At 44.2% G+C, this 23,059-nt stretch overlaps 1 protein-coding gene across 2 annotated transcripts in view; it reads right to left on the reverse strand.

The window, feature by feature from the left end:
- zgc:158766 (uncharacterized protein LOC100009641 homolog) overlaps positions 1-23,059 on the reverse strand; it is a 199,106-nt gene that overhangs the window by 81,355 nt on the left and 94,692 nt on the right. The window contains exons 3-4 of one of the 2 annotated variants that reach the window (XM_068055464.1): positions 8,271-9,615; positions 1,264-1,479 (exon numbers count right to left, since the gene is read on the reverse strand). In XM_068055464.1, the coding sequence (XP_067911565.1) occupies positions 1,264-1,479; positions 8,271-9,615 (1,561 nt within the window). Of the gene's footprint in view, positions 1-1,263; positions 1,483-8,270; positions 9,616-23,059 lie in introns of both variants that reach the window. The other variant, XM_068055455.1, reaches the window with a different exon arrangement.

The following is a 23,059-nucleotide window of genomic DNA, read 5'->3' on the forward strand; positions in this document are numbered from 1 at the left end:
GGACAAGTTGGATCGCTCTTTCAAAGAGCCAGCACATGCACGATGGACTGAGTGGCCTCCTGCAGTACTGTATGGCCTGGATTTTATCCTGAGGTGTTCTATGCAGTTGGGAGACTGTTGTGAAGTTGGGAAACATGTCCTGCAGAATTTAACTGCAGTGCTCCTTTAAGTGGGGCTCCTATCCATAGGGAGACTTACTGACAGGCTGGAAACCTTTCGGGGGGGGTGGGTGGGAGGGGGGAGGCCTGCTTCATAAGGTGAACCACACGAGGACCAGGTAGGTGTATTGGTGAATGAGAGAGGTCATGGGGAGTGGGATCCCAAATGCAGTAGAGGGTGGAGGTTCTGATGGTGCTCCGGGGTAACCGGCAATTTGGGAAAGGTCCAATGGTGGTTGGGCGGGGAGTTGATGGTGGTCAGGGGGAGCAAATGGTGATCTGATTGTGGTCAGGTGGGAGAGGGAGGAGGTTGGTATCCAATAAAGGTCGGCAGGAACCAACCAGATTGTGGGGTATGGGGTCTGCTGGGTAGCTTGTTAGACCTGGAGGAAGCATTCCTGTTTCTCCTAACCTACAAGCAGTGCTGTAAAGGCACATGGATGCAGCCCTTCTTGCCTCCTTTAAGCTCCCATGTTTCCCGAGGCCTGAAAAACCTGGTCACCTGTTTTTAAAACCAGAGCGACTGTTGAAGTGAAAGCGTGCAGCCTCATTATAATATTAAAATGACCAACCCGCTTCCCTACAGCTGGTTGGTCGCCCGACCCTCTTTCCACCTCCACTAAAACAAAAAGTGTGTGGGGTCAAGTTGCGTTCAGTTCCTGTTCCAGATTTTTTGCATTGTAACCTCTGACGTGACTGCAACCTACCCTATTTTGGCAGTTAAGATTCAGCCTTAAGATTCTAAGTACCTAAATAATCATCTAGGGTGGGAACCAATGGTAATTTTTCCCCTTACTAACACAGAACAGGGATGAAGCTGCAGACCTTCCTGACTGATACAAATCAGTTCCCCTCTAATGCTGCATTTGGGCCTCGGCCAACAGGGGAGATCATAACATATTTCTGAGTTATGCAGTGGTTCTTTTTATTTATCCTGAATGCTCATCATTATATTTTTCAAGGTTTCTTACTGATGTGTTGGCCAGGAACTTAATTAACAGATAATTTAGCTAAAACCATCAGAGCTTGCTCTTTTTTTTTCACCCCCGTTTAATCTTTTCGTTTTGTAAAACTGAAGCCATTTTCTGCTGGTGAGCATACCAACCTGGTAACTGGGCGACTCCCGATTGCAGCAAGTCCAAGTTGACCTCTGCGGCCGTAGCGGGGAGGCTGCTGCAGGCTTGGGTAGCGCCCTGGGCCTGCAATGCGGCTTGAGGGCAAGGTGCTGAAGGAGGAATCTCTGCGGCTTCCCACGTCTGGCTTAAAACTGCTTGGCAGCTGCCCCTCCTCTGCATCTCAGCCACACAACTCTGGGAGGAACCTGCTAAAAGCAAATCAGTCCCATTAAATAATGTCACAATACTCTGAAGCGCTCCACCAATAAATGACTCACAACTGTACCAAAATAAAGCACAAGTAATTTGCAGAACGGTTTTTCCTGGTATTTTACGTGAAACTGAAATTCTAAAACATGGACGCTGATAAGCCACTGGGCAAAGTGCCCAAGATGTGAAGGTTCTCATTTTTCTACATGGGATCTCTGCTTTCCCTGCCCACGCTCGTGACCCTTGGCAACACAACATATCTGAAAAGTATTTTCTAAGGCGATGAGAGATTTTAAAAAAACATGTTGCTGTTTTGTAAGATTCAAGTGAAATATAAATGCTGTTCCTAATAAGTGTCACACAAATAAAATAAGACTATAGTTTGGCCTTTGCTATTTAACCCTGTGGTGGATTCTTTCTGATGTAACTTGCAGTAGTAATGTTCAGAAAGCCATTTCTTCAATCATTCTAGAAGTATCCATTCTAGTCTTGATCTCATCCAGATCTCTGCTGCCTGTATCCTAACCCGCACACATCATGCCTGTGCTCACTAACCTACATTGGCTCCCACTCCAGAAACGTCAGTTTTAAAATTCTCATCCTTGTTTTCAAATCCCTCCATGGCTTCGACCCTCACTATCCAGGTAACCTCCTCCAGCCCTACAACCCTCTGAGATTTCTGCATTCCTCCAATTCTGTCTGCTTTTCATCTCCAATTTTCATTGCTCCAACAATGGCGGCTTAGGCCCTCAGTTCTGGAATTCCTTTCCTAAACTTCTCTGCCTCTCTCTCCTTCTTTAAGATGCTCCTTAAAACCTTGCTCTTTGACCAAGCTTTTAATCACCTGTCCTAGCACATGGTTCAGTCTCAAATTTTGTCCAATCATGCTCCTGTGCAGCACTTTGGGATAGGTAACTATGTTAAAGGTGCTATATAAATGCAAGTTGTTGTTGTTGCTACCCTACTTATAGACAATACTAATGTGTCAGGTTGTACAACATTTGCAGGATACACAGTGGCATAGCGCAGGAAAGGTAGCATTGTTTCGTGCAGGGCTCATTAAACTGAGACAGTCATGTAAGGACTTGTCTACATTGACATTTGAAAGTGAGACTGGGTCCAGAACCAACTGAAATCTGACCTACATTGGGCAATTCCAGTCTCCTGCCAAGTCAGTACTTGTTTAAACTAGATCCACTTCACAGGTAGATATCCTGCCAGAACTAATTTTAATGTTCACCGATGTAGGTGCTTATCAGATACAATGTTCTCCATCACTCAAGCTGACCCTCTTAATGAAGAGGCAGGACTTTATGTTGTAAATATCTATTCACTTGACAATCTCCTACACATGTCTTTATTGACAGTCTATTGAATATTGTTATGTATCGACCAGAAAGTAAAATTATCGTCCTATTATCGGTTTCATGTCAAGGATAACGTGACCACAAGAATTCATCTTCTGGCATGCATTTACCACTAACTCACCTGTTAGGATCCCATGGTTGCCACCAACCACTAAGTATGTTTGGAAATTATAAGAAAACCTAATTTACTCAGTAGGTCCTGGGTTTAATTGTCAGGCTGTGCTCAGTTAGTTGATCTCAATCAATGGAGTGGTTAAGTGCTATAATTTGGTTCAGTTCCATTGTGTTCCAGTAGGGGAAAAAAACTAATTATTACACAGTGGCTTCTGTTGGGATGTGCATCTCTGGGGATATTGGCTGAAGACAAGAATAGGCCCAAATAATGTAAGGAAAAATAAACTTGCGTAAACACAAAAACTTGCATGCCCTCAGGACATCTCAAAGCACTTCATCAAATAATTCCTTTTGAAGTGTAGTCATTGTAGTTGCATAGGAAAACATAGCTGCACTAATTGTGTTTCATTGTATGCAGGTGGTGGCATTAACTGGGGATTCACTTGCATTCCTATCAATAGGAACAGACTGAAACATTGGTGGTTGTGTTAAGGAGGTGTATTTTGTAATGTGTATCTCTGTAAATAAAACCTTCTAAAACTATGTAAAGATTAGCTCCAGTTCTATCCTTCACTGCTTGGTTTTCTGGAGTAGAACACGCCTGAGCAGATGGGGTCTCGGTTTAATGTCTGATCCAAAATACAGCATAGTGCAGCACTCCCTTAGAATTGTACAGCACTAATGTGTTCTGACACCATCAGGCCACGACTTCTGCATCTTAAGTAGGCCCTCACCTGGCTGGGATGGACTGCACTCCTAATTCTGCCCTGCACAGAGTTAAAGTGGTGTGGGTGAAAATATATCAAGAACGTGGTGCAAATCCACCAAATTACCCCCACCCTGTTTTAACTACCATCCTGCCCTGTTTGAGCCAGGCACCCTGAGTTGAAAACTGGGCTATAATTCCATTGATGCAGCTGATCCACCAGTATCTCACCCATTCTGCACATAAGCCTAGACAGCAAACTCTTTGAATTGCAGGGACATCATAGGCTGATAGCCACTCTTGCTGAGCAATCCCTGGATAGTGATAACTTCCCCTCATTGAACTTCATTAGCCATGATCTGATTGAATGCTTGAATGGTGGAATGAGCATGAGGGGCTGAATAGCCTACTCCTGTTCCTATGGATCTAGCACTGCTGCCCCAGCTGAGATCAGCTAAATTAAGGCAGATCAGTTGAAATAAAAACAGAAAATGCTGGAAATACTCAGCAGGTCCGGCAGCATCTGTGGAGAGAGGAGAAGAATTCACATTTCAGGTCTGTGACCTTTCATCAAAACCTGGTTTGTTAACTCTGCTTCTCTCTCCATAGATGCTGCCAGACCTGCTGAGTATTTCCAGCACTTTCTGTTTTTATTTCAGATTTCCAGCATCTGCAGTATTTTGCTTTCATTTTAGATCAGTTGAACCTACTTGGTCTCCATAGCTCAGTTCCACATTGGGCAGTGTCTTTAGCAACTATGACATTGGAGCAAGCTTTCAGCATGTACTTATCTTTATTGTAAAACGGAGAGAGCTCAGAGTCTTTGATACGTGTTTGCTGGTGGCAGTTGTGATACCAGTCCAACACTACATGGCTGACTCTCAATTCTCTCGGAGCAACTAGGGAAGGGTAATAAGTGCTCCCCAGCCAGTGTTGAGTGCCTACCTGAAACAAATAAAAGATTACCTAATATAAAAGCAAAATACTGCGGATGCTGGAAATCTGAAATAAAAACAAGAAATGCTGGAACCACTCAGCAGGTCTGGCAGCATCTGTGGAAAGAGAAGCAGAGTTAACGTTTCGGGTCAGTGACCCTTCTTCGGAACTGCTCCGAAGAAGGGTCACTGACCCGAAACGTTAACTCTGCTTCTCTTTCCACAGATGCTGCCAGACCTGCTGAGTGGTTCCAGCATTTCTTGTTTTTATTATAAAAGGTGACCTAACATTGTTAAGAAGATAGCTGTTCAGATGTAGATGTTAGCTGCACAGATTAACAATGCCATTAAAAAATGCAAACAAAGCCCTGGAGTTCATTACTAGTGGGATAGAATTGAAAAGCTGAAACGTTATGTTAAACTTATATAGAACCTTGGTTAGACGACACTACAGTGTGTACAGTTCTGGTCTCCATTTAACATAAAGGATATAGAGGCATTGGAGAAAGTGCAAAAAAGATTTACAAGGATGATGTCAGAACGGAGAGATTATAATGATCAGGAAAGGCTGAACAGGCCAGGACTCTTTTCTCTAGAAAAGAAAATGCAGAGGGGTAACCTGATAAAGACTTTTAAAATTACGAAAGGGGTTGATAGGGTAGGCATACAGAAGATGTAACCACAAGCACCGCAGCCTCACAGCTCCAGGGACCCAGGTTCAATTTTGGGTACTGCCTGTGCGGAGTTTGCAAGGTCTCCCTGTGACCGCGTGGGTTTTCGCCGGGTGCTCCCGTTTCCTCCCACAGCCAAAGACTTGCAGGTGATAGGTAAATTGGCCATTGTAAATTGCCCCTAGTGTAGGTAGGTGGTAGGGAATATGGGACTACTGTAGGGTTAGTATAAATGGGTGGTTCTTGGTCGGCACAGACTCGGTGGGCCGAAGGGCCTGTTTCAGTGCTGTATCTCTAAATAAAAAAATAAATAATAAATTAAGTGGGAGAGTCCGAAACTACACACCAATCTAATATGGTCACTAAAGATTCAATAAGGAATTCAGGAGAAACTTCACTCACACAGGGGTTAGAATATGGAACTCACCACCACAAGGAATGGTTGAGATGATGAGCATTGATGCATTTAAGAGGAAGCTAGATAAGTACAGGAGGGAGAAAGGAATAGAAAGGTATGCAGTTGGGCTAAATGAAGTAGGGTGAGAGTAGGCTCATGTAAAGCATGAACAACAGCACACACCAATTGAGCCAAATGTCCTGTTTCTGTGCTGAAAACGCTATAGAATTCTATGTCAGAATGCAACATAGTATTGCAAAATGTTGGCTTTTCTTGCTAAGAATAACAAACAGAAGAAAACATTCCTCAATGTTATTTTGACCTTATAATTACATCAAAAACACTGAGCAGAGTCGTTTGGACAGTGCCAAAGGTTAATGTGGACCAACCATTGTTTCCTTACAATAAGACATTTCTCTTGGGTTTTACAGATAAAAGGTCTGGACCCTTTTACATCATCAACTATTTAACCACACATCCACAGATCTTTGCAGCAATTTAAGGCTTGTTTTCGCATCAGAGTGACAACAGATTTAAGTGATTCTGACAGGTGAAACCCCAAGCGCTAAGCTTATTTAAGAGAAGTATCAGATAATGTATATGCCAGCACAGTTAGGCTGTCTGTGAGATAGCACAATGTTTTTTTTTAGTTGACAGGATAAAAAAAGATTTTTAGCAGGCTCGAGGGGCCATATGGTCTACTCCTGCTCATATTTCCTATGTCCTTAATTCTATCCTCATCCTTTCTTGAAATTGTTGACTTCTCATTAGGTACGGGTTGCACAAGTACTAGTCACTCTCAGGTACATTGCCTAGGTAGCCATTATTTGTTGTGAGTCTAGACAGCAGGCCAGTTGGCCATGGGCTTTATCATTGTCAAGCTAAAGCCTTTCCTCATCCAATGCATGCACTTTCCAGCAGGGGTCACTGGACTGTGATCAAAAGCAGAAATCTCAGCTGAGGTTTCTCCTCTCTAATCTGGAGTGAGCCTTAGCTCAGTGGTAGCATTTCCACCACTGAGTCAGATGGTTTGAAATTCCAGTCCCACTCCAGACAATTCTGCTGAGGAAAGATGAGATTTCCAGTCCCTGAACATTGGGTTGCCATCCAGCAGGGAACTTCTGCACAATATAACTGGAGTGGCCACCCCCTCATCTAGCTATTTGCTGCTCTTTCATCCCACCAACCCCACCCCACCACCTGCCCTGCTTAGGCTAACACCCATCCACATTAAAAAGGTGCCTCCGTTTCAGAAATACTACCCTGAGCATGATCTGCTGGATGTACATCAGTGGGAGAAATGGGTTGCCACATGTTCTGTTAGTGGGTTTTGCTATTTGATCTTGGGAGGGATGCCATAGCTGTGCCTCCTACTGTCCTCAATAATTATCCACACGTGTGCATCTTCTAGCAAAGATCATTGAATTGTCATCTGGAGCAGGAACCCTAGATCCAATGTTTATTTTCACTTCCATGCCACAGAGAATGGGCTGAATTTTCCCAGCCCCAGGAGAATAGCAGGGAGGCACATTGGGAAGGCTCCCCAACTTCCCGGGCAGGTGGGGAAGAAAGTCAGCAGCCAGCTCCAACAAGGCAGGCAGCCAATTACACCATTTAAGTTCCCAATTAGGAGTCATTTTCTGATGGAGATGGGATTTTCCCGCCGTCAGAGTAGCCCCTGCCATATGCAGAGGCCGCCAGCTCTCTAGAGGTAGCCTCCTGGCGGTAGACTGGAGTGCCATCAGAGCCAGAAGTTCCAGGCCCCAGTAAAGGAATTGCCAAAACAAAAGAACACCGTCTCAGCCAACATCAGTCCAGTGGAGGGGTTCCCCTCTTACACCGATGGCCTTACCTGCTGTAGGCATCTTCAATCTAACATCTGCAGAAGGAAGTGGAGAGTGCATTCATGTTGAGGTGCCTTTGCGGCCTCCTGCATGCATCAGCAGCACCCACCTTTCCTGGTGGGGCTGCTGGACAGACATCGCTGCGGGCCCTCCTATTGGGCCACCATTTCCCTGATCCGCCTGCCGTCTTTAATTGGACCTGGCTCCCAGAGGCGGCTTCTTGATTGGTTGCCTCCGGGAAGATTGCACCTGCCATTCCGCCATGGCCACTTCCAGGTCCCCGAGCTGGAAAGGAGGCCAACTTATGGGTTGCAACCCAATCAGGAAAATCCAGCCTAATGAGACCAATTTTGCATCCACCTTGCCCCACCGCCCTGACTCTATGAATCAGTTCACTCAACACAAGCCTGCAATCTAATCAACAGCACAATGGATGTTATGTTAATTCAATAAACAATGGTGGTGGTGGTGGGGGGGGGGGGGGGGGGGGTAATATGAAAAAGATTTATATGATTATTTTAAAGCTATGAATAAAGAAGGATCTTCTGTCCCAACACATCTGGACATTACTGAGCCAAAACCTGATGTGTAAACCACCTCAGAATTTCTTTGGAGCAGCTCTTGCTCCATCCACTTGCAGCTACAAGGAAATTCCACGGTCACCGAGTGTGGTGCTCCCTTGCTAGCATTTTTTGACTTGATAGTGATTTAAATTGGCAAAATCAGATAGCTAATCTCAAATTGAATCTTTACCTGAAGTAGTGGAGCTGCTTTCAGCATTAGCCAAACACACATCAGAATCCAACTTCTCCGGTGCCACTGAGTGTCCATTTAATATTTTTTTTTGATTTCTTGCAGAATCACCAGAAGAAAATCTTGTCCTTAGTGCTTTCCCCTGTAAGTTCTTGTAGGCCATATCCAAGGACTTGGATCTCCTGCGACAGGTTCTTCTGTCAATGACAGTACAACGCTCTTGCAATGTCACAAGCCCATTTGGGTCTTGGCAGTGCTGGCTGCTTCTAGCATCATCGTTCCCTCCTTTAGTTTTGGACTGGTCACTGTGCAGGTCATGTTTACGGTTCTGCTTGTCACCAGCTCTGTTAGTACATGACCTTAATTTTCCATTATTGATCACTTCAGTTTTATGCTCCATGACTTCCTCAGCTATAGACTCCTCAGAACTGAAGCCCAGTTGCATTGGATTCTGCAAAGCTTCCATGTACGATTTTCTGAAAAGACGTCTTGTTTCAAGTTGCATTGAGTCCCGTTGCTGCTTCCTCCGTTGGCATGGACTGCTTAAGTCTGTGGAAAAGGTTAAAACTTTTGTACTAATCCTGCTTTCAGTCACAGGAACCACTAGAGCTTCATCTTTAACTGTTGGGGTCTCGGCAGACAGAGGACCAGGTCGAACTAAATTTGGTAAAGGAGATACTTCGTTGTCATTAGAATTTTGGGGAAACAATAAACAATCTCCTTCACTAGATCCATTGGAAGGTTCCTGTTTGATATCACTTTTGAAAGACTGAATGTTCCCTGATAAATCAGTCCCACAGTTCATTTTATCTTCCAAAATTGATGATTTCTCAGATGAAACCATTGCATCATCAGAAGTGCAATAGTCCAGCGGGTTACTGTTTTCTGTCATTTCAGACACCTTTTTTGTGGTGACGCTGGTATCTATCAACTGGTCATGGTGAACCGAACTATAGTAGGAATGAGTCAGTGCAGTTTTTGGCCTGTTGACAAACGCAGGGTTAATTACGTTTTTCCAATGTACTCTCAGAACAGCAGTGCCACTTGTTAGAAGACAGCTATGCAGGGAACAGTTTCTCTCACGGTTCACATTTTCTAGAAATTCCATGGTGAAGACATCCGGGTAGACACACTCGGGGACAAGAACTTCTTCTACAGACTGTCCATTTCTGGAAAGACATTTTAGCACCAATTTTGCAGACCGATTTCCCTGTGGTACAACCTGTATGTAAAAATCTCCAGACTTGAGAGGAACCCTGTGGAGGGATGCTAACTGCACCACCACCTTTTCATGGACACACAGAGGCCAGCCTTCATGACGGAAGATGAGCCCTGCGTACTTGGCCTGCAAGTAAAAGACAGACAATGTTATTGCAGCCATATAACTCCTCGCAAGAAGTAAGACAAACTAGCTTGGTTTTCCCTTTACTAGCCCAAAAACACCAAGGCCAAATGTTGGAACCAAGTGCACCCTCACCCCTCCCTTTGCCCCACCATTTATGGCTGTGCCTTCAGCTATCTAGGCTCTAAATTCTGGAACTCCATCCATAGACCTCTCCACCTTACTCTCTTCCTTTAACACTCTCCTTACAACCTATTACTTTGAAAAAAAAATTGTAAATCATTCCTCCTAATATCTCCTTTATTGGCTCAATGTACATTGGCATCTTGTATTTATATAGCACCAAAGGACATTTGTCTCCGTTAGATGCAAAATAAATGCATATTTTTATTCCTGATGTCTCAGCTAGCTCAGCATAGGCTGGGCTAATGTTGATCATGTATTAACACACCTTGATTAGCCAGGAAATAAGAATCGACTAATCAAAAGTAATACATATTGATTATATGAAAGAACACCAGTGCTTGGCTTTCATTGGTTTACTTAATCTGGTCTCTAATGAATTTGTCCATCAAGTTATTTGCCAATCTATTGAATATCATAACAACCAGCTTCACTGATTTCTCAACATCATACATCGCAAGCAGACATTTTGCTGGTCCAAAGGTTGCAACATCAGATTCCCTCCAATGGCTCGCTGAGGGGTTGGGACGGGTAGAATACATTGAATCAAAGTGGAACTGAGCCACACAGATAAGGAAGATCCCAGTTCAATCCCTGCTCTGTGCTCAGTTCCTTAATCTCGGCTAGGATGGCAGTGGAAGTGGCTGCAACTGGCCTTCGAGTCCCTCAATCAGGGAAAGGAAAATCAGGGAGGATTCCACTCCCGATTATTAACCATGGCTCAGTCATAACACTCTGACTGACAGACAGAAGACTGTGGCTTTAATTCCCACTCCCGAGACGTGATCATAGAATCTAGGCTGACATTTCAGTGCCGTACTGGCCTAAGCACCACTGAGTTCAAGAGGGGAAATCTGCTAGGATTCTCAGTCCTGATGGCTACCCAATGACCTTTGTTGGAAGTGTGCCTGTGTGGATTTCATTGCAAGAAAGGATCAGACTCAGCTGTGATACCAACTGAAGCTCTCTCTCTAGACTTGTATTTGAGGAATGGCCAAAATTTCAATCAAAACGGTAACTGGCAACAGGACAGCTAAACCCCAACAACAGTCAAGGTTGTTAGGAGAGAAGGGAAGAAATTCAAGAATGTTTTAATGTTGCTTGGCTGTAATTATGAATGCTGAGTAATTGAAAGCAAACTCAATTCAAATACAATAATTCAAACTGAATCTGTTTCTGTAGTATAAATTCAGTACCAGTTGCAGCTTGGCTTGGTTGGTAACAACCTCTGCTGCAGGACTTGTGCACAATCTAAGTGTAGTGGTGAGGGAGTGCTGCACTGTGTCATCTTTCAGATGGGACATTAAACTGAGGCCCCTTTCAGGTGGATATAAAGGATCTGGTGGCATTTCTTTGAAGAGCAGGGGAGCTCCCCTCTTGCTGTGCCCAACATTTAACACTGAATCAACATAACTAAAATGGAATAATTGGTCATTTATCTTGTTCCTATTTGTGGGACCTCACTGTGTGCAAATTGGGGTCTGTGTTTGTCTTCAAGAGGCCCAAAGCGATTTGTTGACTGTGAAGTACTTTGGAACATCCTGGCATGGATTGAGAACTGGTTAACAGACAGAAAACAGACAGTAGGAACAAATGGATCATTCTCAGGTTGGCAGGTTGTGACTAGTGGGATACTGTAAGGATCAGTGCTTGGGCCCCAGTTATTCTCAATCTATATTAATGATTTGGATGTGGGGACCAAATGTAGTATTTCCAAGTTTGCTGATGACACAAAACTAGGTGGGAATGTGAGTTGTGAGGAGGATGCAAAGAGGCTTCCGGGGGATTTAGACAGGCTAAGTTAGTGGGCAAGAACATGGCAGATGGAATATAATGTGGAAAAATGTGAAATTATCCACTTTGGTAGGAAAAACAGAAATGGTGAGATATTAGGAAGTGTTGATGTCCAAAGGGACCTGGGTGTCCTTGTTCATTAGTCACTGAAAGCTAACATGCAGGTACAACAAGCAATTAGGTAGGCAAATGGTACGTTGGCCTCTATTGCAAAAGGATTTGAGTATAGGAGTGAAGAAGTCTTGCTGCAATTGTATAGAGCCTTGGTGAGACTGCACCTGGAGTATTGTGTACAGTTTTGGTCTCCTCACCTTAGGAAGGATATACTTGCCATAGAGGGAGTGCAACGAAGGTTCACCAGAATGATCCCTGGGATGGTGGGATTGTCCTATGAGGAGAGATTGAGGAGACTGGGCCTACATTCTCTCGGGTTTAGAAGAATGAGAGGTGATCTCATTGAAAGCATACAAAATTTTTTACAGGGCTTGAAAGGGTAGATGCAGGAAGGATGTCTCCCCTGCTAGGGTGTCTAGAACCAGGAGACACAGTCTCAGAATAAGAGGTAGGCCATCTAGGACAGAGATGAGGAGGAATTTATTCAGTTAGAGGGTCGTGAATCTTTGGAATTCTCTACCCCAGAGGGCTGAGTACATTCAAGACAGGGATTGATCGATTTCTAGATATTAAAGATAACATGGGATATAGGGATAGTGCGGGAAATGGCATTGAGGTAGAAGATCAGCCATGATCTCATTGAATGGCGGAGTAGTCTTGAGGGGCCGAATGGCCTACACCTGATCCAATTTACTATGTTCCTATGAAAGTAACGAGCACCATTAAAATGTACAAAGTGAATACTGACACAACTCTGGTAGCCAAGGAGTTGGAGGCGGGGCGGGACTTGTGGTTTTAATTTTTCCTGGGCACAGCAGGAATATTTCTCCAGCAAAATGTAGTGAGTGGAGGATAATTACATAATTCAAATTACAACCGTAAACTTAATCCCAGCCATTTACAGCATTAATTATCTAATTCTGGCTAGGATTTGTGGTGTAACTATATGCAGCCATAAATGCAAGTTATTTGATTTAACCACAGGTGTATACTATAAATGAGCATTTAGACCATCGTGTATTTAGTGCAATAATTCCTACACTGGAATAGTGACAACACTTCAAATGCAGTAAAGCATTTTGGAACGACCTAAGGTCGTGAAAAGGGTGCTGTATAAATTCAAGTTCTTTCTTACTTAATAATATCAGTTGAATGAATTGGAATTGGAATAGGCAGCTTCACCTATCTCTAGAACCAGTTGAATGGTCTACTTATTTCATGAAAGGCTTTTTTTTTTTAGCATAATTGTGTTTGGTTTGGAATACAAAAACAAGATATCTTGCAAATTGTTCTTATACCAAATATCACCAAGATTGGACTGTTGGAAACCAGGAGACATTATGACAGGGACATTGCTAGAGATTGCCAACACATTAAAATGAATAGAGCAAGGATTAGTTTATTCACAGATATAAACTACGGTTAGGACATTCTTATTCCTGCTCTGCTGAGGAAGTGGGCATAAACGGGGCACAGCTCCGAGAAATTTCCCATCTTACATTTCTTCCACAAATTGCAGTCACTGTCATGAGAACTGAGAGACTTGACTGTTCATTGTCTCTCCATAAGTTCTCAGCACCTGCTGCAGAAATGGTTGATGAATTTTTCTTCCCTCTTTTTTTTTCTGTTGACAGTGGTGCATGGTGCTGGGGTTTGGTTCTACAGATGCTGCAAGTGCATTGTCACATTGGACAAGTTGTCATTCCTCAAAATTATGAAGGCTTTGAATATAGTAGATAGGGAGGAATGGTTTCCAGTGGCAAGTGGTTAGTAACCAGAGGGCACAGTTTTAAAATAATTGGCAAGAAATCCAAGGCGAAAAAAGAGGAGATACTTTTTATGCAGTGATGTATGATGATCTGGAATGCACTGTCTGAAATGGTGGTGGAAACAGATTCAATACAACTTTCAAAAGGGAATTGGATATATACTTGAAAAGGAAAAGTGTGCAGGGCTTCGGAGAAAAATCAAGGAAGTGGAACTAATTGGATAGCTCTTTCAAAGAATCAGCACAGCTTTGATGGGTCAATTGGCCTCCTTCTGTGCTCTACGATTATATATCAGATTGTATCAAACAAACCAATTTTCAGTCAACATTCACGTACACACTATCCAGTACATGTCGCTTGATGGTAATCAAAGAAAGCTTTTGCATAGCACGTTTCATGACTTCACAACCTCTCAAAGTGCTCTACAGGCACTAAAGGACTGTTAAAGTGTAGTCACTGTTGCAATCCAGAGAAATGTGCAGCCATTTTGTACACAGCAAGGTCACACAAACATCAATGAAATAAATGACCAGATAACCACATTTATTTGGTATTGCTGGTTAAGGGATAAATATTGGCCTGGACATCATGGAGAATCCCATGCTCTTCTTCAAATAATGCCATGGAATCTTTTGTGTCCACCTGAGAGGGCAGACAGAGCCTCATTTTGACATTTCATCTGAAAGATGTCACCTCAGTATTGGCACTGGGAGTGTCTGTCTGGATTATAGTCGGGATTTAATGAGGAGGTGGTGGCCCGCACCACTGGTCGGTAAGTCGGGGCGGGCCTGCCTCCACTGGCACTGGAAGCCACAATGCTACTTTGCGTGGCTCAGACAATTAATGTGCCTTCCGCCCCTCTGAGGCAGGATGTCTGGCTTCCAACAGCTGCCAACCAACTGGAGGGCTGGCAGCTTTTCAGTCCCAGCAGCGTCACCAGGAGCGATGGCCACTGTTGGGACTGCACCCAGCCCCGGAGCAGCTGGCATCGAGGAGGCCCCGAAGTGGGTATGTGGGTCGGGGCTCATTGGAGCCAATCAGCCAGGCCCCAGAAACGGACAGGGGTGACATTCGTGAGAGAAGGGGGAGGGTCTTCCAACTAGGGTGGCCCATGCCCCTGGGGAGGCCCTCTGTGCGGCACAGGGTGCCCGATCAGGAGAGACACCCCTCCGCTTAGCCAGCAGGGAGGCTGCCAGTGCCCATCCGCCACTGGTAAAATATTGGCAGCGGCAGGAAGAGGTCCTTAAGTGGCCATTAATTCGCATTCCAGCCCACTCCCTGGGAGTGAGGTGGGGGGCATAAAATTCTGGCCTATGTCTCTGGAGTGGGACTTGAACACACTGATATCAAAAACCTTGGACCTCACCAATCTCTGTAGTTCACCTACCCACTGGACAGACTGGCTCAGTCATCAGGGAAACAGTGTGAAACATTTTTATCATGAATGCAAGTGTCCCTTTAATGTCAGTGCAGTGATTATTCTGACAGAAGCCTGACCTTAGCAGCACCCTTCAAGTAACTTCTGTTTTGACACCTTAGAAAACTGAAAAATATATATTGAAGGTCACGGAGATTTCTGCCCTGCCTATATTTAAAATTGTTCCACCTTTCCCTGAAGCCATACTACATATATGTTATTTATAGAAAAAAATGACTCTTCTTTGAAAGGTACAAACTAGTTATACAGACACCTTATTGTGACAGGCACACAGAGTTCATTGCGAGTGTAAAACTTTATAAATAATAGGCTCTACTATACAATTTGAAAAGTGGTTAATAGCATTCATCAGATGGAGAGAGGGAGGAAGTGGGGGAAGACTTGTGTCTTTCACGGCCTCAGGATGTCCCAAAACTCTTTATAGCCAATGAAGTGCAGTCATTGTTGTAATGTAGGAAATACAACAGCCAATTTGTCACAGCGAGCACTGTGATAAAAATCTATGAATTTTCTTAGTAACATTGATTGAGGGAGAACCCTCCGGTTCTTTGAATAGTGCCACGGGGTCTTTTATATCTACCTGAGTAGGCAGACTGGATCTCGGTTCAATTTCTCATCCAAAAGACTATAGTCACTGTAGCAACAAGACAGAGTTCACTTCTTCTCCACAGGGAAGGAGAGAATAACCAGAGGGGCTGTTAAATCTAGGTCACCCCATGCACGTCCTCCAGGCCATCTCCACAGCAGCAGTGGAAAATTCTGGAAAGGAGGTTCCCATCTGCTTGCTTGGCAAATAGTGCAGGATTTGAGGTAATCAGAAAAGGGGAAGGATAGAAAGTAGTCTAAAGTGAGGAAATCCTACCCTTAAAAATAAAGATACACATTCAGGATTTCTCAGAGGCTGTGTTTGGGAGGCACTGCACATAAACAAAACAACACAAACATTTGCCAGAAATGAGGGAGTGCCATAATTTGTGTCAAACAGAACATTTTATCAAACTAAAAAGACAAAAATCCCTTCTCAAGAAAACATGACTTGTAATGAAACACATTTTCCTCTTTTTATTTACCACCTATTTTCTCAGCTAAGTTTTCTCCCCTCCCCAAATTTCTAGTTGACGTTGGTCCTTTGCACTTTTACAGACTACGGTCATCCATCACCCCTACCTCCCCACAACCCCCTCAGCCAGCCCACATACTTCACCCTACTGCCCATTATTCACATATGAGCTCTGACAGAGTCATTGGGATACCCCGGAAGGAATCACAGTCGAGCCATGTTCTATTTTCACCCCTATGCAAATACAGAGACACTACCGGTAGAGATTGTTGGATAGTGATGAGAAACAGGAAACATGGCTGGTCTCTCTTCATCCCCCAATCCTTGCAGTGGTGTTGAGGTCAATTCCAGTACCCTTACCTTAACTTCAAATAACTCAACACAGATCAACCTGGTATCTTCTGACTCTATATGGCTCAGATATTCACTGGTTAGATTTGCTAAATTCTGAGGGATGATACTGAAACATTTACCCATGAAGACAGCCTCTAGGTAAAGGTTCTATTCACATGGATAAGACTAACTTCACCAAAGCTACTTCCATGTTGCTGTAGTCCTGTTGACTCCCAGTGCTGGGGTCTCATGCAGTTTGCACCAAGACCAAGGCAAACTTGCTGGATTTGCTTAGGGCAGCTGGGAAGACCCAGGGAAAGTTTGCTTTGGAGCTATTTCACAAAGCCCATTGGCACTAACAGCGCAACACAGACTGTTCGTACCAAGGCAGCAGGAGTGCACTGTTCATTCTAGTCCCACTTTTCCGCAGGTCACAACATATAGTTAAACTTTCCCACTTATCAATATGGCCAATCACATACTCTATTTTTCCCAAAATAAAATACATGAACCAGATTTCTTCAATAAACAACAAAATGATCAGGTTATTATAAAACAAGTTTTAACCAGTGATGAAGTAAAGCATAAATACACAGATTGAAATATTAAAGTTCCCTTTTTACCTTAGCCCCTCACACACACACACATATACACCGGTTAACCAGAAAAATAAAGGGATTTTTGTTTTTAGAGCTCTATTCTAGACAAAAAAATCACTTGGGCTGAATACTTGCTCATTCTTGAAGAAAGAGCAGATGAGATATGTTGTGTTCCAAGACTGGCATACAGTCGCTGGGATCTTTTAGAACAGTTCTTTTCAGGCAGCATTGAGAATTAATTTAGTAGGCTTTTCTTCAAAGACAGGAGACGAGATGAGTTGATTCAGTGGTCTTCTCAGGGTCTTTTAGAGAGGTTTTGGAAAGCTGAGCTGGGTTGGGGTCATCTCTCCTTCCTTGGGAATTCTCTTCTTTCCTTGGAAGTTCTCTCCCTTTTTATACAGTTCAGCCCCAACTCAAAACAATTCAAAAGTGAAACCGACAACAGGAGGTCAACCTTTTGACCTCCATCAATCTTGACCTATCACTTCTTTGTAAACAACGTCTCCAGGTGTCCAAAGTTCTCTGTTGTTTATTGAGCTGGAAGTCAGGTGGTTTCCCAGAAAGGCTTTTTGTTGTTGCTGGAAGTCAGGTGGTTTCCTGGAAAGGCTTGTTTTCCTCACAAGACCTCTCAGTGCCCCTTTTAAAAAACATTTCCCGGGACAGTTTTTCAAAGTCAGGTGGCCCTTTCAAAACCCCAAAGTTTAACCCTCAAAAAATATACTCAACAAAACACAGAGGCACTTTCGCACCAAGACGAAGGCTAAATTCAACAGCCTCCAAATGAAGGCGCACGAATCACGATGAGTGATTAACCCACGTTCATTGATTGCAGTGCAGGCAGGATGTCACCTCCAAACTGCCTGCTCATTTCAATGATTCCAATGTCCAGTAAATGCTAGCTACCTTGTTGATTGCCTGGATGCATCAGCGAGGACCAGTATCTTGAGTGGCCGATTAAAGTTAGCCTGCAATGCTTAAAGCTAGCTTGTATCTCTTAACAGGAGGTGCATGTGGCTGCAGTAGGTGCTGGCAATCATGCAGAAAGTGATTCTGATCTGGGAAATATTAAAGAATGACACAATATGGGAAGAGCGAGCTCTAAAGTTTTCAGGCGCTGCACTGGAGGCCTTGGTGAAGGAGATGGAAAGGAGGAAAGATGTCCTGTTTCTGCAGGGGGCCTGGAGGCCCTCCAAACACACACTCAGAAGGCAGTTGGAGCAGATAGTTGTGGAGGTCAATTCCAGGGATCAAGCCACAGGACCTGGATGCAATGTCGCAAAAAGTTCAATGACCTCACACGAGTGGTCAAAGTCAGTGAATGCATCTTCAAATTCCATTTCCTACCAACTGCAACAATAGCCTCAGACAGTGCTCAATTCACCACACCCCATCACCTACCTACCAACAATCTTTATAAATTAGGACTCATACCATTTATGTGCTCCATTGCACCATCACACACTTAGCACTGCTGCAAGCTTCACACTCACATCTCACAATTTGTGCACACTGGCAGCAATTCAACCATGGCAGCCACATCAGTCAAACACACTGCACTGGCACACTTCCCTCTCTCTAGCAGAATAAGGTGGCAGCAGGAGCTAACTGAAGGGGGAGATACACGCCAGCATGTCCTGACCCCCATGGAGGAGATAGAGCTGGTCATTATTGGGACAGCCATTACTGAGACTGTGGCTAGCAGGGTGTCTGAAACCAACAATGTGGATGGTATAAAAACAAGAAATGCTGGAAATACTCAGCAGGTCTGGTAGCATCTGTGCAGAGAGAAGCAGAGTTAACGTTTCAGGTCAGAGACCCTTCTTCAGAACTGGAAAATATTAGAAATGTAAAAGGTTTTAAGTAAGTAAAGCGGGGTGGGGCAAGAGATAATAAAGGTGAAGGTGTTGATAGGATAAGGTCACAGAGAATAACTGACCAGAAGATCATGGAACAAAGGCGAACGGTATGTTAATGGTGTGCTGAAAGACAAAGTGTACAGATAGGGTGTGAATGACTGTAAAGCACAGAGCACTCCAAGCACAAACATTAAAAAAAAATTAACAAAAAACAAAACAGTGGGTAAGCACAGTTGAAACAAACTAAACAAACTGAAAAAACTAAAATAAAATAATCAAATAAAAAAGGAAAATGAAAAAAAAAATAACTAAGCATAAAAAGGAGGACCCGTCACACTCTGAAATTACTGAACTCAATGTTCAGTCCGGCAATGTGGATGGTCTCCTTGTACCTAATCATTCTTCTCAAATCCCATACTCTCTTCTGATTTACGAGCTGCAGATGGTGTAAACATTGCACCTCTTACTTTCCACCCAACCCTGCACCACAACCATACCCTTGTGCCTTTCTTCTTTCAGATACCCAAAAAGTGCAACCTGGCCAGGCAGTGGAGGAACAGCAAGAAGACAGTGATGGTGAGAAACACCATCACTTGATCTCACACTCGGCAACCACCATTTCTGAAACTGACACTCCAACTAATTTAAAGGATGGCTTACAGGTGGGATATGGACATGGTGAGACACTGGGCAAAAGTGGCCGACAGCCAGGACAGCGGCCTAGAATAGCGCAGGTGCCAGATCACTGGCGGGCGGGGTTGCACTTGAGTTCTGCTCCAGACGATTCAGATGAACATTTCAATGGAGCAGCATACAGAAGAATGCTGATGGGTGCGCACAACAAAACACTTGGTGGCAGGAAGTCTGCAGTCAATATCAAGGATCGTGGAGGAGTCCAGCACCAACTTGGCACTGAGCTTTGTGCAGAGTTTGCAGCCCATCCTCTCCAGCATGGAAGGGTGGCCAACTCTGTTTGCACAGTCAAGGACCCAACCACAATGCAGCGTTTGATTGCTGATGTCACAATTTCCACTGCAGCCCCAGCAGCAGCCGCCCAACGTCTGATTGCTGCAGTGGAAACTCAGACTGCTGTCATGCAAGCTCACCTTGTTACCATCATGGCTGTGGATTACAGTGTGCAAAAGGGCTTGCAGTAATCTGTCCTCAAACAGATTACAAGGATTGCTGAGGTGCCACCATGGGGGGAATGGCAGTGATTGCACGGAGCATGAATCTGTTGTCCTCTCTCAGGAGTACAGCATTTGTCCTCCCACCCCTGCCACCCCATCAGTAGCCAGCCCAGACTGCTGCCATCCATGCAGAGATGGTGCAGTCTGCAGGCAGGCCTTCTAGGCCCAGAGTTCTTAAGGTCGTCCTCCTAAGTGATCTGCCGTCTCGTCCACTAAAAATAGCAGCCTTCCAGCAGTCATGCAGCAGCTACTGGGGTATCCCTGTGTAAGAGCACTAAGACAGGGAAAGGCACTTGTAAGAAGGCACTAAGGGAATGCACAAGGGTGATTATTTGACTTTTGTATACAATAAGACATGATTTGACTTATAAATTTGGTTTGGAATGTTTACTTTGTATTGGCTTTTATTTTACATTGTTACCACGAGGCCAATGTGACGTTCAGTGACAGAGGGAAGGTAAGGAGTGTGGGACTGTTGGTGAGTGGGAAATTGGAGCTGCCGTTACTAGTATGGTAGTCGGATGAATTCTTCGTGGACAGAAAGGGGTCGTCATAGTCTCCTCTTCCTTATTCCTCCTATCCCTGCCATATAGCTGGTGGCGAGGGCTGTCCCCTCATGATAGCGAGATTGCGCAGCATGCAGAAGACCACCATCAATCTTCACACCCGCTCTGCTATGACACTCACTGTCTATGATCACACTCCAGCTGGACAATGAGTGAGTGGAACCCTTTCGGTTCCAGTACAGGGCAGAGTTGACATGTGACGCCCACAAAGTGATGTGCGTGCAGTCTATGGCACCTTGCATCTTGGGGAAGCCTGCAATCCTAGCAAAGCCATGAGTTTGGTCTGCCTACTTCTTTCTGGCAAGAGAGAATAAAATGTAGTTAGCTCTCTGAATCGACAGCCTCAATGACATCCCCTAGGCAACAGTGGATGGATAGCAAAGAGAGATGTTGCAAATATCTCCAGTTGCAGGTTGGGAGGAGCCAGTTGCATAAAAGTCCATGGCCACAGTCACCTTCACAGCCACTGGCAATGTAATCCTTGCCCTGCTCTGAAGTTGCAGTTGTGGCTGCAGAAGGTCACAGATTTCAGTGAAGAACTTACTTGAAGCGCAGACATCACACATAATATTCTTCACTGAGGTTCAGGTAGGACAATTGTTCCCTGAACACCTTGGGGGGATATGACCTACTGATGAAAGCCTTTCTTGCCCTCCACCTCCTCCCTCTTCCAGCAGCTTGTTTTGTTCTGCATGGCCTCTGTTAATTCCCCAAGTCATGCTGTATGTCAAGGGGAATGCCTATGAATGCATCCAAGTCTGAGTGCAGAAGCCTTGAAGTCATCAAAAACTCCTTCAGCACTTGGCACATCACTCTCTGTAGACTTTGCCAACTTTACAAGTGTTGATCCTCTCTCAAGTTGTTTAGTTGAATTTAGTTGAAGATGCCTTTAAATAGTACTGGTGGGAGGTCCTAACAGTTGCTGAATGCGTGCTCAATTGTGTGAGTTTAAAAGAGGGCATTAGCTAGAGTGTTGAACTCCAAAATGGCATCACTGATGTCAAATCAGCATTGCATGCTGATTGATAGCATGATCTGCCTGCTCTGCATACTTTAAGTGGATGTTAACTGTGCACACATGATAACATAGTGGTAATGTTATTACACTAGTAATCCAGAGGCCTGCACTAATGCTCCAGAGACATGAGTTCAAATCCCACCAGGGCAGCTAGGGGAATTTAAATTCAATAAATCTAGAATCAAATGTTAGTCTCATTAATGATGATCATGAAACTACCCAATTGTTGTAAAAACCCATCTGGTTCACTAATGCTTTTTGGAGGAGAAAATCTGTTGTCCTTACCCAGTCTGGCCTGCATATGACTTCAAACCCAAAGCAATGTGATTGACCCTTAAATGCCCTCCGAAATGGCCCTACAGATGTAGGTGGCTCACCACCAACTGTTCAAGGGCAATTAGGGATGGGCAATAAATGTTGGTCTTGCCAGCGACGCTCACATCCCAAGAACAAATATAAAAAAATGGGTGTCCAGCATAATTCAACACATAAGTGTGCAAATACGCTGTGGAACACATTTTGGATCTCTAAGGTCACTTGTAGCATCCAAAAATGGGCGCAAATCAATCCCAATTTCTCACCCTATATCTCAGAATGCATACAGATGTAGCACATGGGCAATAGTACTATTTAAAATAATGATTCCAGTAAAGAGCTGTCACTTCTGAATTCAATGTTAGATTAAAAAACAGGCAGGAAAAATAGAAAGGAAAGAATTTTTTTATTTTATTTAGAGATACAGCACTGAAACAGGCCCTTCGGCCCACGGAGTCTGTGCTGACCAACAACCACCCATTTATACTAACCTTACAGTAATCCCATATTCCCTATCACCTACCTACACTAGGGGCAATTTACAATGGTCAATTTACCTATCACCTGCAAGTCTTTGGCTGTGGGAGGAAACCGGAGCACCCGGCGAAAACCCACACAGTTACAGGGAAAACTTGCAAACTCCGCACAGGCAGTACCCAGAATCGAACCCAGGTCTCTGGAGCTGTGAGGCTGCAGTGCTAACCACTGCACCACTGTGCCGCCAATTACTTGCATTTATTTAGTGCCATTCACATCCTCAGGACATTCCAAACCGCTTTACAACTAAATGAAGTACTTTTGAAATGTGGGAATGCTGGAAAGGCAGCAGCCAATTTGTACATAGCAAAGACCCACAAACAGCAATGTGATGATGACCAGATAGCCAGTCTTAGTGATGATGGGATAAATATTGACCAGGAGAATTCCCCTGTTCTTCCAATAGTGCCACGGGATCTTTTACATGCACCCAAGAAGGCAGATGGGGCCTCAGTTTAACCTCTCACCCGAAAGAAGGCACCTCTGACAGTGCAGCATTCCCTCAATGCTCAACCTAGTTTATAAGCTTAAAGTCTCTGGAACAGGACCTGAACACACGAATCAGTGGCAAGAGTGAACCTAACACTGAACCTCAGCTGACACCTTAAAATTTCACCTAACCGGGTTTCTGGATGTGCTGACTTTGGACTGTCAGCAATTCTCTGGAATTTATTG

The sequence above is a fragment of the Heterodontus francisci genome, chromosome 2, assembly GCF_036365525.1.
Source record: "Heterodontus francisci isolate sHetFra1 chromosome 2, sHetFra1.hap1, whole genome shotgun sequence".
Lineage (NCBI taxonomy): Eukaryota > Metazoa > Chordata > Chondrichthyes > Heterodontiformes > Heterodontidae > Heterodontus > Heterodontus francisci.